Genomic DNA, 17,234 nt, shown 5'->3' with positions numbered 1-17,234 from the left:
GTAAAAAAGATATTGGGTATGTCTGGAAAGTGGTGACACATCACAAAATCATGCTTTTAACCTGGTGATGGTATTTCTTACACCTAGCGACCTATCCCCAGCCTTTGGCTGGATGACTCTCCTAAATCCACCACCATCTTCCCAGTTCCTGAGTGCACAAATTAGGACAAGGACTTGTTTTTTCTCCTTGGACACTCTTTAAAGCCCTGGTTTAACCCACTCCTTCATCAATACTAGATCAGTTTCCCTAGCCTTCGTCCTATCCAAACTCAACCTCAGAAGCAGCATTGTGTCTTAGATCAAGTGCATTTGAAGGCCAGTACTTATAAAGATGACTTAGGATTGTGAATCTGAAAGTACCTCCTACATTATAAAGTAAAATTTTCTGAAATATGTTACCAATAGTTTTAAATAAATGTTACTTGAAGAATAGCCTGGCACAGTGGCTCATGCCTATAATCCCAGTGACTGACTTGGGAGGCTGATATGGGAGGACTGCTTGAACTCCAGAAGTTTGAGGCTGCAGTGAGGTATGATCCACTACACTCCATCCTCCATCCTGGGTTACAGAACAACACCCTGTCTCAATCCATCAATCAACCAATCAGTTAATCAATATTATGTGAAGAATATAATTCTATGGTCAAATAGTTTGACAAAATTGAATAGGATTCTTTACTACAGGATTTCCCAGAGAACTTTAATATGCTAATTGTGCCATATGAGTCTCCAAGACTATGTAATATTACTCAAAGTAATATTACATAATTATTCAAAGTAATATTACATAAGGGCTAATCTTCCATAGAACACAAGTTGGGAACTATCACAAAAATGCATTCACTTTATTTGCCACTGATTACAATACTGAAAATGTTAGATAGTACAAATGGTAAGTTCCACTGTTATTATTGGTTTGGTTTGTTTTCAATCCTATACTATATATTTTGTTCATGCCCCCATACACAAATTGTTCAGCTCCTCTGTTTAAATATTAAAAGTGTATCTTTTCATGAAAGAAGATTACTAGGGTTTTATGATGGCATAAAAAGGGTTCAAGTTCTTTAAGAATCAAGGTGAAAGTAACAAGGCCCAGGCATCTTCATAGTTTCAAAAGCTCAGAGTGTGGTTTAGTGTACAAAGAATCATTATTCTCTTGACAATAATCCACATTACTAATATCTCTTTAAAATAGATTAATGGAATTTCTTATTATGGAGGCTAAATTTACTAAAGCATTTGATTCCACACAGGTTAACTTCATTTCAAGGCCTTTATAAAGCTGGAAAGCTGCCTAACTTGAAAGTGGTTTTAAAGAAATACTAATGAGTGTAACATGAGAGGGCTGGAATGCCATTGCAAGGTGAAATGAGGACACATTGCTGGGTACAAACTACATGTTTAAAACTAAAAGGAAAAAGCTTGGTGAGACACCTTTGCTTATTTTAAAATATTGGTATATATATTAATACCTTAATGTTTATCAGCATATCTATAATCTATTAATTCAAAGAAGAGACTATAATTTAAATCATTTTAATTCCTCTCTCTCCATAGTATAAAGTTCTATAGTTGGAGGAGATGGGAAGGAGGAAAAACAGGAGCAATTACCTGAGGGTAAGTTCAGGTAGTATGCTTTGCTATTTGACTTTTTATAAATAATATTCTCGTGCTTGAAATATTACATCTGTCCGTATATGAACATTCCATTAAATTGCTAATTTAAAATAATCAAAAGGAAAATGTCTAAAAAAAAATGTAGTTACAGACTCTGAATGGTTAATATCAGAAAGTTCTACCAGATGGTCATCCTTTCCAGTAACCTTCATTAAGCACTTTTTAATCAACAAATCAACATCTGATCTACTCCAAATATAAAAGTAACATCATAAAATTTGATTAACCTTATAACTTAATTAATCTTGTCTTCACAATATGCTTTTCTGTACATGACTAAAAACACACATGCACACACCTAAGCATCAAATATGCAATTACAACAGTTACTTACTAGAAGAAACAAAACTAAAGTAACAGAGAGATATGTTCTGTGCTTCAAACACACATTTCAGACCTGGGTCTTTGTTAAAAATGTCCAGAACCAATGGGACACAATGCTTGTGAAACTCAAGTAGTGCATGTAAAGTGCCTGGCAGAGAGGAGATATACAATAAATAATCATAGCTAGTTTTATTGATAATTAGGGATTTCTGATTATTGTAAGAAAAATTTGGAATTCTTCCTATGATGCTGGAAGAGGGCCATTTGTGTGTATACCATTCAATTTTATGTCCTAGTGAGCACTGTGGCTAAAGAGCTTTGACATAATCGGTATGATGAGATAAGCCCAGATTTACCGGCTTGGAGAACATTCTAGTATTAAAAATATTTCTTCTGTGATTTATGTGCTTGGTAATTCAGCTGATAAGAGAGAGAATAAGTCAGCCCTGTTGACTCTGTTTAATTAATAAAGATCCCATGGTTCATAAAGGGAGATGTTGCTACTTAGTATAAAAAATTTAGAGGTTTGGAAAATAAATGAAGCTTACTATGAAACATGAAAATTTTCCATTTGAACATACAGTACCTCTGGCAAATGCTTCTGAAGAGACAGTGCATCTGACCTGATTTGGAGAGCAGTCAACAGCACTTCAGATATATTTAAAAATCTAAAAAGCATAATACTATTTGCCTCTGAATGGTTGCCAAATCTGTTGTTGGAAAACAATAATAGTTGATTTGGGAAGATAACAGTATTGTGTGTTTTAAAAAATAATATTAGTAAACTAAAAGACACATTTTAGAGTTTATTACAAATCCTAAGAGAACATGATTTATTTTATTGGCATAGAAATGTAAGTGAATTATTTAAGTCTCATTATAATTACCCTCCTTATGTTTCTTACCTCCTAGCTAAAGGAGCAAAATGTTTTCTTTCAAAATAAAAATTAAGACAACCTGTTAAACATAAAGTGGTTTAAAGATAAAAAGGGCACTTGTTCTGTAGAAATTCATTCTTATAACCATCTGTGATGATGAAAGACATTCGTTTGTTAATCTTCCATCATAGATGGCACTATTTATATATCATTGTGAATTTACATGTACTATTTTATTATGTTTAAGACAAAGCTGTGGAATAAAGAGCCAAAAGTAATTAACTTCCAGTGTCATTTTTGGGGGAGGGGTGATAATCATAGGTATATAGGATTTATATAAACCAGAAAACAAAGACAAATATGTAACTGGGGTTGACAATTATATGTATATAGTATTTACGTAAACCAGAAAACAAAGACAAATAAGTAACTATATGTTAATATAATTTGTTTCAGGCACCAGTAACTTTGAATCACTGGAAAATTTTACAACTGGCCATAAACTGCAAGTAGTAATGACAATAAAAAATTTATATTTAAAAACTAATTCCAATTGAAAACAAATTAGAAGTTAGGAATGCAGATGAACCTTATCAATAAGATTATTAAAAAGTAACCAAACCATGATAAAGCAGCATATAATCTTATCTAAACACTGGTTATGAGAATAATTACAGATTAATAATAGGAAGTATCTATTCTAAAATATGTTTAAGAGAAAATTGCAGGCATTTTGTTCCCACTGGTATATAAGGAGTATCCTCTTACATAACTTTGAAAATATGCACCTAAAATCAAAATGAATATTTCTCATTAGTGAACTTTGTAAATATCACGGAACACTTTGAGCATTTTGTAATTAGGCATTTGGAAATCCAGTGAGGCTCTGATCAAGTATTAGCAGGATCTCATTCAAATCTTTACAGTCTAGAGGACAAATTTTATTTTATTATATATTTATGGTAATTTCTATTAAAATCATTTATCTTTTAAAATCTTAAATTCCAATTAATTAAAAAATATTTAGGTCTGAGATATCAAATCATATTATAAGAATCTAAAGCTATTCTAACATATTACTTATGAACATTGGAAAAAATTGTTGTCACTAGACTTACAAAAGATAAACACTGAAAAGAAAATTCCTGAGGAAAAAGTATGTAAAATATTAATTTTATTTTTTCAAATAATATCTACAGGCTGGATTGCAGTATAGGGCTAAAATACGCCAGGAACAAAGCCAATATAATTAATTTTTCAAAGAAGTAAACAACTCTGTAGTGACAGATTACAGCCCTGGGTAACTCAAAAATTGATGCTGTTTTTGATCATAATGGGACACACAAAACAAACCGGAAAAAAAACAAAGAACATGTCCTACTGACGTTGATACCAATGCAATGAATTATTAGATTTTTTTTAGCCTCTGAAATGATGAGAATGCAGCCAAAGCCATGTTTCTAGGCATTAGATATCCAATAGAAGGATGGAGATTTTCATAGAGGTACCTGCTTAATACCAATGCTAAGTAACAAAGTGTGGACATGATAAAGACGATCTCTGGTCCTCTTAATATTGAGATCATTCATCTGATACAGATGTTCAGGTATGTGGCAGCTGATTAAGACTTTAACATCAGGTAAGCATTTTGTACTTTACAGCGTTCTTTGATACCAATTTCCCAATTTGCTTTTCATATAAATCTCACAAACCTTATTTTTCTCTACAGTTTTTACAACTGATGAAACTGAGGCTCAGAGTATCAAAGTCCTGTCCAAGGTCACACAGTAGTGTGACCACTATCCTCTCTCCTTTACCTCTAACTCTCTGTAATCATTTTCTACTGGAGTAACAAATTTCTACAAATTAAATGGCATAAAACAATACAAATTTACTATCTTAAACTTGTGTAATTCAGAAGTCCCACATAGGCCTTACTGTTTTGGAGGCTCTAGGGGTGAATTTGCTTCTCTGCTTTTCCAGGGCACTCACATTCCTTGGCTTATGGCTCCCAACTTGAAAGCCAGCAACATAACATACCCTGGATTCTGCTTCCACTGTCATATATCTTTCTGACTCTCTTCTTCTGCCTCCCTCTTCCATTGTTAAGGACTCATGTGATTGGACCCATTTGGATAATCCAGGATAAACTCCCTATTTTAAGTTTAGTTGATTAGCAACCTTAATTCGACCTGCAACCTTAATGCTTCTTTACCATGTGACCTAGCATATTCACACTCACAGGTGCTGGGGATTAGGATGTGAACATTTTTGAGGGCCACTATTCTGCCTACCCTTTTCTCCTTCCCTTAAGCTGCTTCTTCCCCTAAGACTAGGACCTCATGGAAAACGCACTGATTGGGATCAACTCTTGCAATTTGCCTAAAACTTGTTAAACGTTTAGCATGAAAAATTATATATATATATATATATATATATATATATATATATATATATATATGAATGACACTATAATGGATATAATCTACTGAATGAAGAAAAAAAGTTGCTAGAGACCTCACGAAAAGTAATTTTTGGGAGAAGCAACTATATGGACTGACCTACGTCCCTCCTAAATTCATATGTTGAATCCCGAATCTCCAGCGTAGCTGTATTTGAAGATTGGATCTCTATGGAGATAATTAGGGTTAGATGAGGTCACGGGGCTGGCAGGACACTGGTCTGATGGAACTGGTGTACTTGTAAGAAGAGACACCAGAGATCTCTCCCTCTGGGTGTACAAAGAGAAGAGGCCAGGTAATGACACAGTCAGAGGTAGGCATCTAGAAGCCAGGAAGAGAGTCTCACTGGAAATCAACCCTGATGGCACCTTGATCTTGGACTTCTGTGAGAAAATAAATCTCTGTTGTTTAAGCCACGTCTATGGTGGTTTGTTACGGCAGCCCTAGCAGACTAATATAGCAACCAAATTTGGAAGGGAAAGTGTTTGACAGAAAGTATTCGTTAGTAAATCTAAATAAAGCGTCTTGGTAGCAAGGAAAATTATACACCTTCCAAATAAAAGTACTAACCCTCAGAAAGGTTACAAGTTTCCAAAGTACTTTATGAAACCCCAAATAATTTATTTTTAATATCTCAATTAAATGCTAAAAAACGTGCTACATGCTTATGTTATACCTGTCATCATTAAATGTGGGGAATAAAAGGCTTTGATGCTGAATGTTTAGATGTAGATGTTCTTTTTATTTTAGTGGGCTTTTCCATTCTGAATAACCCAAGCCAGTTGCCTGGTATTTCATTTCATGACAATTTCTCACACAGTACCTCATATTCCTACATATCTTTGTAGGTATTTATAGAAAATCCTGAGCAAGCTGTCTCAGGCTCATGATCAATGCAAAGTCTCTGCTCCTATCACAGTGCTTTTGACTGGCCAGAGAGTGGCATAAGTGTAGGTTTTGGCTACTGGTTTCCATCTGTAGTTGTGTAAATATTGTCATTTTAAACTCCTCCATTGGCAAATAGCAATAGTATAAAATAAGGAAGAAGGGGAACTAACAGCTGTTAAGCACTCATTATGTGCAAGGTATTTTGCTAGGTGCATTTAACCCCAAATTTCATTCAATTCTCAAAACAATCTGGGGAGATAGAAATTATTATCCTTGTTTTTGTATGAGAATGGAGGATAGAGAGTATTGAAATAACTTACCACTACCAACATCATACTCAAAAGTGGTGGCATAAACATTACAACCTAGCTCTGTCTGATACTAAAGCCCCTTTTTCTTCCCTATCAGTTGCTTCCACAGACTGCCAACAACAGAATTCACTGGATAAATATTTACCATCCCTACAAATACCAGGTCTTGTGCTAGGTAATGAATATTCTAAACCACTTGTCACATAGATGGTTACAGCTTTTAAGTCCAATCTAGTGATTTCAATACTTTACAACTCATTCATAGCTAAGAAGTGTTTGGGGGCAAAATATTTAAAAAGTCCATATTTCATCCTTTAAGTCCTCTGTTGTTTTCTTCATTGTAGCCTTATTAAGAATAAAATGCCCAGAATTCTTACATATGTAAAAGATAGTGAGGCGCTTACACATATTCTCCTTATCTAGTCTGAAGTCAGTTGCATAGAAATTGCCCTGACACCTCATCCAGTGAGCTTTAGATCTTACTAGTTTGCCAGTAGAAATGTCCTCATTCACAGAAAATGAATTAAAGCCCTGAAGTTAATGAGATCTTCAGAAGGACGGTGTTAGGCAGTATCCACCAAAAGCTAAAATAAACCGGGCACGGTGGCTGACGCCTGTAATCCCAGCACTTTGGGAGGCTGAGGTGGGCAGATTACCTGAGATCAGGAGTTCATAACCAGCCTGGCCAACACAGTGAAACCCCGTCTCTACTAAAAATACAAAAATTAGCTGGATGTGATGGCAGGTGCTTGTAATCCCAGCTACTCAGGAGGCTGAGGCAGGAGAATCCCTTAAGACTGGGAGGTGGAGGTTGCAGTGAGCCAAGACCACGCGATTGCACTCCAGCCGGGTGACAGAGTGAGAATTCATCTCAAAAAATAATGATAATAACTGTAAAGGATTTAGAACAAATTAAAAGGAGTACTTTTTAAATTTCTAATTCAGAAACATTCCTTCCTCTCCATTCTCCCCTTTCTAATCTCCCTAATTTCTAATTGTATTAGAATTACCTAAGATAGGCTCTACTTACCAAATAAAGTTAAGGCCTAAGAAATGGTAACCTAAAATTCTTCTCTTTTGTGTTTTCCTTTGTTTATAAATGAGATGACACAATGTAACTAAAGCTTTTAACTAATACCATAGGCAGACAATGATAAAATTTATTCACGCATAGATTATGAGCCATTCTTCCCTACTTGAAAACAACCTAACTGGCTCTCTTACCCAAAAAACAGGCAATGGTTTCAGGGCATTAATGAATTTTGACTGGAGAGAAATCACACCTACTGGAAATTAGTTATGCTGTAGAGTCATAAAAACAAAGCTCTCCCACACTGAACATCGAGTAAGAAATTGGGGGTAGGGGTGTTCTCATTGTTTATTTTGTTATTGCAACCTAATAGTTGCATCATTACTGTTTATCATGGCAGAGTTCCTGTCATGCATTAGCAATATGCTCTAGAAGAACAAGATTGTGAAGGTATGGCATGTGTCCTATACACCACTTCTCCCTCTAAACCCATAGCAGACATCTCCAGTTGATCAAGGTATACATTAGTGAAGTTGAATACATCCTCAGAATTCTTCTCAAAATAATACTTGAAACAGCTATTATCAACAGAGCTAGCATGAGTTAAAATCGATTTCCCTTCCCTGTTCTAGACAGAAACTTTTATCTTATTCAAACACATAGACTTTCTAGGTTCTACTGACATGCATTTGTAATGTTCTAATACTGCCTATGTGATAAAGAATGGAATTTATAACATGAGGAACAACATCTCAGATTTTAGGATCTGATATAAAGGCATATCAACCCAAATGAATGCATGGAGAACTATACGCCAAATTTAAGTAACTTAAAAGCAAATGATAATATGTATTTGAAAAATCACCAACAGTATAATTCAGGGGTCCCCAACCCCTGGGCCATGGATAATTCAGGGGTTCCCAACCCCTGGGTCATGGACTTCTAGCGGTCCCTGGCCTGTTAGGAGTCAGCTGCACAGCAGGAGGTGAGCTGTGGGCAACCGAGTACTACTGTCTGAGCTCTGCCTCTTGTCAGGTCAGTGGTGGCATTAGGAGTGCAAACCCTACTGTGAACTTCACATGCAAGGGATCGAGGTTGCGTGCTCCTTATGAGAATATAATGCCTGATGATTGAGGTGGAACAGTTTCATCCCGAAACCATCTCCCTGTCCCTTGGTCCATGAAAAAATTATCTTCTACAAAATGGGTTCCTGGTGCCAAAAAGGTTGGGAATTGCTGGTATAAATGAATATTGAAAGCAAGTAACTGACACAGATAATTTTGTATTATTTATATAAGTCATATGAAACATATATTTTACATATACTGTGAAGCAGCATCTGATAGGCATCCTCAAAGATCCCTACCTTCTGGTATTCATACTCTTGGGTAGGTGCCTCTTACACTGAACCAGGGTTGGTCATACAGCAGAAATGATGGTAGATCAGTCACTCTGACATTGGTTATAAAAGACACTTTAGCTGCTGTCTTTCTCTCTCTGTCCCTTTTGTACCTTGCTTCAAGGGAAGCCAGCTCCCATATTGTGAGAAGCCCCATGTGTTCATGATACGATGAGGAAGTGAAGCCTCCTGCCAATAGCCTCGCAAGTGAGCTTGGAAAAAATATTCCAGCCAGCTCACTAAGCCACTCTTGAAGTCCCAGCCCTAGCTAACAGAGTGACAACTTCATGAGAGACCCAGAGAGAAAGTGAGAGAGCCAGAATAATCCAGTGAAGTCACTCCTGGATTCACGATGCTCTAAAACTGGGTAAGAAAATATATATTGGTTTAAGCTAAAATTTTGGAGAAATTTATTATGCAGATATAGAGTTAATTAAGTATGATCATTAATCACAGTGAATCTGAATCTTTCAACAGAAAGATAAAAGAATACAAAAAAAAGCAATTTGCAGCTATATCTAATTTGTCATAAATTCAGTTTTACTACAAACTTGATAACTCATAATAATTTTATTACATTACATAGTATGTATAAAGCATGTGAACTTTTAAATAGAATCATACCAAAGACTACTATAAATCTGTAACAGAATATAACTTCAAAGGGTAAAAGATAAGAAGTTGGGTAGAAAAACGAATCAAGTTAATCAGATAATTTCATTATAGCACCCTCAAGATCATGAACAGTTTGTTATTAAATTTAAGAATGTTGCAACTCTCTGTTTAAGGAGAAAATAAGAAAAAATTTCCTAGAATTCACAGATACATTTTTAAGCTATATAAATAATGTATTTTCTTTTTTACATATATATGAGGCAAGTGAGCAAGCTCTGCCCACATGCATATATGCATATACACATTGGTACCCAAACACACACACACAAACATACACACACACACACAGACATATATGTTTATTAATTCTATGAAACATTAGCTGTAGCAATGCCAATGCTGATTAACTTTGTTCATCCTAGGTAAAATGCTTTCTTCTCTTGCATCAGAATTTAAGTAGACGACAAAGTATTAATATATGTGTGATGGACATGTGGATGGACAGGAATATTCAATGAGGACTATGCTCATCTGGACATTCTGAGGACATCAGTAACAGTTATTCCCTTGCCAGAGGCTTGGCTTCCATCAGATGTAATGATTCAATTTCTGGGAAGGCAGTGACAGATGCCAATTTCAGGGAAGAGACTATATATATATAGATCATCACCTCTTCTGGTGTTTTTGGAGGGTGATTTCAATCACTATTCTTAAGTAGAGGTGAGAGAGCAGTGATCTGAGTCCATTACTTACTATTTCTTGCCTTCAAAGTATCATCTATATGGTAAATGAATCACTCTTACCTCAAAAGCTAACACAAGCTATACAGACGCAAAATTTTTGTTGGGTAGTAAGACAATGAAGATTAAAACAAAACAAAAACAAATGAACACCCAAAACTAAATAGTTCCAAAAAAGACATATAGTAGATGTCTGCATATGCAAACTTCACTTACCTGGCAACATCACCTAGTTGAATGCAGTTAAGAACCATGAAGAATCTCCCACCAAAATGTGAAAGCAAGGAGAGGGAGTGAAAAGGGCTAACCTTTGTTGAAAGTGTCTAATTTGGGCCAGGTGCTATGACAGGCCCTTTACATACACAAGCTCATTCATTCTGGACAGAAACCCTAAGAAGTGCCGACATACTTTCCATTTTATAAATGTATAAATTAAGCCCAGAGAGGTGAAGTAAATGTGCCTAAGGTTTAGCTATTTTGTTCAGCTATTTTGTGTAGACACTGTCATTTTAATTAAAGCTTCTCCAAGTCCAAAGCCCATGCTCTTCTTTCCCAGATACCAGATGGCCTTCTTATAATCAAATCCACCTGCAACAGAACTTACGTATCATACTTGACTTACATAAGCACTCCTGCAGAACCACATTCAAGGGCTATTTACAAGCAGTTCAAATTAGCCTCATTATCTGGCATCCTGTCCTCTTCAAATACAAAGCTGGGAAAGAAGGTGGCTTGTGGAGAGAGGGCAAAAGAGAATGGGCATGAGGGAGGAACAGGGACACTGAGAGCAGCAAGAGATGACAGCTATGTCTCTACTCTGTCTTAAACAGCTTAACATCCCCTGTAGAACTCGCTGTATTGTGTATAATGATGGATGTTCACAAGGATTTTGTTCACTGGCCTCTGTATAGGAAGTCAGGGAAGTGTGTTACATATATTAAAGTAAGACTTTCATCAAGAACAGTTAAACTAAAATAAGTTTTGGTGCTTGAATAGGGTTAAGTTCCAACAAAAAAATCCAACTCATGCCAAGCACCCCATTCCTTCACGAGGCTGAGTAAAAGAAGCAATGGTATATTGTTAGATTTTCTTATTTCTACTGTTTGACTTCTTTAATCTCTGGAAGACAACTTCTTATTCTTACAATCAAGTTTGTATTTTGCTATTTTAAAATGAATAAAGTATAGAGCTCTTCCTAAATTGAGATCTTTTTAAAGTGTCTTTCTTGTTACACGTCATCATACTATATTAACATAAGGATACAGAGCTGGTGTGGCATGGGGGTGTGTGTGTCTATGTGTGTGTGCGTGCATGTGCACAGGGGCCAGACAACTCTGGATCTGAATCTTGGCTCTGCAATTTTACTACTGTGTGACCTTGACGAGTATAGCCTCTTTAACAGTTTCTCCTAATGAAATGGTAAGACATCTTAACATCTCTTTTTCTGTTTTCCTCATGTGTCAAGACTAATGTCAAAGAAAAAAAATTGGTTGACTTCCAAAACACACCCCTTGGGGGTATATTTTCTGAGTGAAGGAATGGGGATAGGATAAATGTAGCATCCCTCTTTTCTTTCCACAGACACTGAGTTAGTTCTCAGGGCAGCCAAAGGGCTTATTGATTCTCTTTTTTCTCCTCTTCCAGGACACTGTTCTCTCTTATAGTGGGAGTCCGGCCCAAGGCCATTTCCAGTCTACAGAGAACAGTGGCTTAAGCTAGATGGGAAATAGGTAAGGAGACAAACCAACTTCTGCTTGGCCATCTCTTGTTCCCGCTGTCTTATTTGTTTTGGGTAACTGTGCCACTAGCATTCTTTTCTCTTAAGGCACTAGTTAGATTTTGACATTCATCTCTGGGTTAGGATATACTGACAGACAGCTAAGTTTAGGTTAAGGAGTTCCCCACAGGGTCCAGACTCATTTACTGACATTTTTCAAAGGCCTCTAAATGCAGAACCCCAGTTAATAATGAATGCTAATTTTCTTTCTTTTAATCATGCATTTCTTTTGGGGACCTTCTAGGAGAAAGGCATGGCTAGGGGCAAGATGCAGCTCACAACCATCATAATTCCATTCCAACAAGAGCCCAGCAACACCTACTTTCCACACTGTTAAGAGCATTAAATGACATAATACATAGAGAAATACACTTAGCATATTCCTGGCTATTAAGCACAAGCTAGCCCTCAGTAAATGCTCATGCCCTAATCTTTTTCTTTATAAATTACAAAGTTAGTATCAAAAAGAGAGAAAGAAATTCAACACAGATTTGAATGTACTTTTTCATTTTCCTTCCATTCCTACAGTACAGTGATTCAAATCTTCCAGAAACTAAACATAATGAACCCAGCATATGAGAGAGCCCCTTCCAGAAGAGGTCTGATTCTGGAAGTAAAGAGTGTGGTACTAAATGTAATCTTTATGGAATTCCTGGGTCCCCTATGCCAAAAGCTCCTTTTTCTTTCACATGTAATAAACAACACCTTTGCTTGATTAATCACTTTTTGCTAGAGATTGCAAGAAAAAAATTCAGCATTAAAACACTTTGCCAGGTTTATCTCTAGTTTTTCCTTAAACTTTTTCAAATATGAAGCTTTTGAATTCTATTTTAATTGGTCACATGATTGTTCAGGATCTTTTTCCCCCCTCCATGATGGTTTCTCCACATTGTAAATTCATGATGGCTTTTTATTGGGTATCTACTGAGTTCCAAGTTCTATGCTAGGTGGTTCGCATTAAACAACTTTATAAAGTAGGTAATATTCCCCTCATTATATGATGTGAAATCTGAGATTAAGAGAGATTTAGGAATTGTGTAAAGTCACAGGATGTGAAAATCCAAAATCTGGATATTGTTTTGTAAAATATTTGCATATTGTCTCCCTTTTCCTCCCAAAATGCATACCAAGTATACTTTGCTAAAAGGACACACAAAGGAGTCTCCTGGGATCTTAGGAGTCTGTTGGGATTCCCTTTTGTGCTCTCATAGTGTCAATTCTGACATAAAAGGAATTTTCAGGTAGAAGTATATCACAGTGCTTTGTCCAGGGTAAAACTAATCAGTTCAGCATCTAGGAAATGTATCCCTGTTCAGACTTTCAAGGATGGGTCTTTATCAATGACAGACTAATATAGTAGTAGATTACCAGGGTCAGAAGACTTTGATTCTAGTTCTGGCTTGGTAATTAAGCAGTGATAGATTTTTTGGTAACTACTGAAGGCTCTTATTTTTTCATCTATAAAATAGAAAAAAATGACAAGGTACACATACCTCAAGAGGTTGTTCTGAGAATCCACTGAGGTAAGGTTTGTTCATATGCTGTCTTATTTATCTCAAGTCATTTACTGTCTGTTTTTCCTCTCTGTTATGTAAATTCTATGCTATCAAGAAACCAGTCTATATATTTTACCACAATATCTCCACGGCGTCAAACACTGCCTGGCAAACAGCAAATGCTCAAAAAAATAGTTGCAGAATGAACTGTGTGCATTTTAAAGCATTAAAAATGTTGATTATTAGTATTATTGTTAAGAATTTTTAATGATATACAAAATGGATTTTTTTGTTAGGTATTAACTTTTCATAAACATTAATACTGTTAGCCAGCAAGTGAATTCAGGCAGCCAGCATTTAAGTTCAAATGATGATCCTGTTCTAATTTTTTCATGTTTCCCTTGAAATTATTACCAGGTTTTTTCCACCAAATGATATCTGATATTAGCATTTAAATCACATGAAATGAAAATGGTGAGGCTTCATTTCTTGTTACTAATTTTTGTAACCTCCAAGAAGGTTTCTTAGTTTTACTGATTATTCTGCAACTTCCAGGTTCTCTCCAGATGTGAAGAAAATTGCTTACTTGGTTGAGATGCTTGTACTTACTTGATGAAGTACTTGATTCCATCTGCTGTGTAAGCTTCCTCCCACCCATAAGGTAAACCTACAGTGAAAGGAAACCAAAAATATATTTAATAAGATGATAAAGATAACTTTATTTCCTGGACACAAACCTCCCCCATCTTTACAATTATTTGAGCACATTTCTTGTACAAAATAATTTTCTAGAAAGGGAATTAAGACAATTCAGATGAGCTTTCATACTCAGCATCTTTAGAACACAATAAATAAGTCTTCTTGAGCAGTTAACAATCTGCTTTAGTTGCAATAACTGGATTATGACTTGTCATTTACATGTGGTGAGCATTTTTGTCAGCAGGATTCAAGCAAAAATTTGTGTTGCAGCGGATGGTTTTTGCCTGAAGGCAGAAGGATGGACAAGATGGCCTCTGCTTGTCTATTCTGGCTCAAAGTTTCTTTAATTGGCTCCCTTTACATTCTTTCACTCAGCTCCACAGGGAATCAGACATGAGTGCCAGATCAGCAGGGGTTTGAAAGTAGCTTTTGGACAAGACAAAATTCCTTATTAAGTTTGAAAGTTTAGCAAAGTGATTTACAATGGATTGTGGCATTTTACTTTGTTAATTAAAAATTGTGTGCACTAAACATAAACGGCCAAACAATTTGCTGAACTTAGCTTCCATTTCTATAATGGGATTGAGAATAGTTAGCTATAAAGAGATGTGGATTGACGTAAGCAAGCAATATTTGGCCATATTTCTGTAATGAGTACATTTTGCCCCTCATCATACCAAGAGAACAGCCCCAAGTTGAGGCAGCCACATTCTCTTACATTCTGATTTTGTGGGGTACATTCCTAGAATGCAGTGGTTTCCGCTCCTCTATTCCATCCAAGTACAGCTAAGGATTTTAATTCACCTTTTGGATCAGTTCTTTGACACTGGCTTATCACAACTCAGGTAGCCTACTTCTCTGGAAAGTAACTGAGCTTTAACAACAAATCATTGACTTCCTTTCCCTAAGTCTCAGCAAGGGGCAGAGCAAAAGTGCAGAAATGGTAGCTATTTTTGTTTGTTTTTAGAGACAGGGTTTCTCTCTGTTGGCCAGGCAAGAGTGAAGTAGTGTAATCAAAGCTCACTGCAACTCTGAATTCCTAGGCTCAAGTGATTCTCCCTCCTCAGCCTGCCAAGTAGCTAGAACTATAGGTACGTGACACCATACCTATTTTTTTTTTTTTTTTTTTTTTTTAATAGAGACCAGGTCTCACTATGTTGCTCAAGCTGGCCTCAAATGATCCTCCCACCTTGGCCTTCCAAAGTGTTAGAGTTATTGGTGTGAGCCACTGCACTTGGCCTAACAGTAACTATTTGAATGAAATAAAACCTTACTCTATCACCATTTGCTTCTTGAGAATTGTCTTTGAGAAGCAACTCTAAGGATGATGTTTTTCTAATTAAGAAAAACAAGAAATATACTTTGCATTGTGTGCATCTCCAGTCTTTTACCACAAGTTGCACAAGACCTTGAGCAAAAATTCTGTAATTATTTCCTTTGTATACTAACACAGGCCACCTTGGAGTTTCTATTCTCTCTTAATGAATAAATGTTCCTATTATAAGTAGAAAATAAGCACTTCTGAGAGCAAATCACTGGCTTCCTAAAAGCCCCTGAGTGACTCTCACTATACATCTCCTCTAGTGTCCACTGCCAGCACATGCTCAGCCAGATGCGCCATGATAAACTGCTCTGCTGCACCAGTTCAAGTAGATTTATTTTCTGCCTTTACACTTTCTGCATCTTTTTTATAGATCACTTCATTCGTCACTGACAAGCCCCTCACCTAGAGGGAAGAATCTGATGACTGTATGTATCTAAGAACTTTGCTTTAATGACAAAAATGCTCAGCAATGCCAGGATTTCCAATCAATAAGACAAAGGCAGCTAAAAGTTAAGTAGGAAGTTATGTGACTACAATTTTTGCCTGCTAAATAATTTGTCTGACAAGTACAACTGTATCTGTTTCTAATTTCTTAAGTTACAGATATGTCTTAATAAAAGAGAAAACTGGACACTTTCAAGACAGTATCTTTCAATCTACAGGATCATTTGAAAATTGAAATTAACATTGGATTACCATATTCCCTGTGCCATCAGAATAGAATTTCTGCCTTGATTATTTCCTTACAATTATTAAGCAAGAATTGTAACTTTATAACAGACTTATAAAGGTACTAATTCATAGACATTTAAGTCACAATGGTTATTGAATGACTACAGCCATAAATATATCCCTGGATATTAAATAATATCTATAACTTATTTTTTTTAAATGTTCTCTGTTCTGAGCAAATAAGTGTTTCTTTTTAGGAGATTTAATAGTTTCTTATATTTCATATAGATTTCATATAATCTATTATATAAAAGACAGACTTAGAGACTAAACTGATAGTAATTAATCTCTCAGTGGTAGTTCAGTAATAGAAACAATTACTGTCCAATTATAAACTAAAAAGCACAAATAGCCTACCTTATACAAAAATAACACTTATGATTTCCACAAGCTTATTGATGGACTCAGTTTTCCATGAATAAAGGTTTCATTTCTTCATAAGTGATTTGGCTATAACTGTAACATTATCTCAATACTTTTCAATAATCATTATTGTTCCAAATATTAAAATATTCCTACATTTCCCATATCTTTATACTTGGAAATATACTATGCTTCTATTTTTTCTTTTCATATTTGTTTTAAAAATGTTACGACTATAACCACCTGAAATTGTTTTTGATTAGAAATATCGTCTATGAACCCTCCCATAACATTCTTTCCATCAGAGATCATCTGTTTCGAATCAACAACTTCACAGTGATGGCTCCAAAATCTTCATTAGTATCTTGCCAAAGTAAGAGTCTTAAACATATTCAACTTTGAATACTGGCTGTTACCTAAAACTCTACATATCCAAAACCAAACTCATTAGCTTTCCAGACAAAATAGTTTCCTGTCTAATTTCCCAGTCTATTTATGTATCAAAGATTTTCTTTGTCA

General features: G+C 35.7%; 1 protein-coding gene across 6 annotated transcripts in view; it reads right to left on the bottom strand.

Annotated features, from left to right (window-relative positions):
- The window catches only part of STXBP4 (syntaxin binding protein 4), a 256,034-nt gene that overhangs the window by 76,744 nt on the left and 162,056 nt on the right, over positions 1-17,234 (bottom strand). For all 6 annotated transcript variants that reach the window (XR_002478910.2, XM_021672796.2, XM_064367561.1 and 3 more), the window contains one exon: positions 14,207-14,264. Coding sequence is in view for 5 of the 6 variants with exons in the window: in XM_021672796.2 (XP_021528471.2) it covers positions 14,207-14,264 (58 nt within the window). In the remaining variant the exon portion in view is untranslated. The remainder of the gene's footprint in view (positions 1-14,206; positions 14,265-17,234) is intronic.

Source organism: Aotus nancymaae, unplaced genomic scaffold (genome assembly GCF_030222135.1).
Source record: "Aotus nancymaae isolate 86718 unplaced genomic scaffold, 86718_ANA_hifiasm-v0.15.2.pri h1tg000072l, whole genome shotgun sequence".
Lineage (NCBI taxonomy): Eukaryota > Metazoa > Chordata > Mammalia > Primates > Aotidae > Aotus > Aotus nancymaae.
Note: the sequence above shows the minus strand (reverse complement) of the source record. Positions and strands in the feature narration are given on the sequence as shown.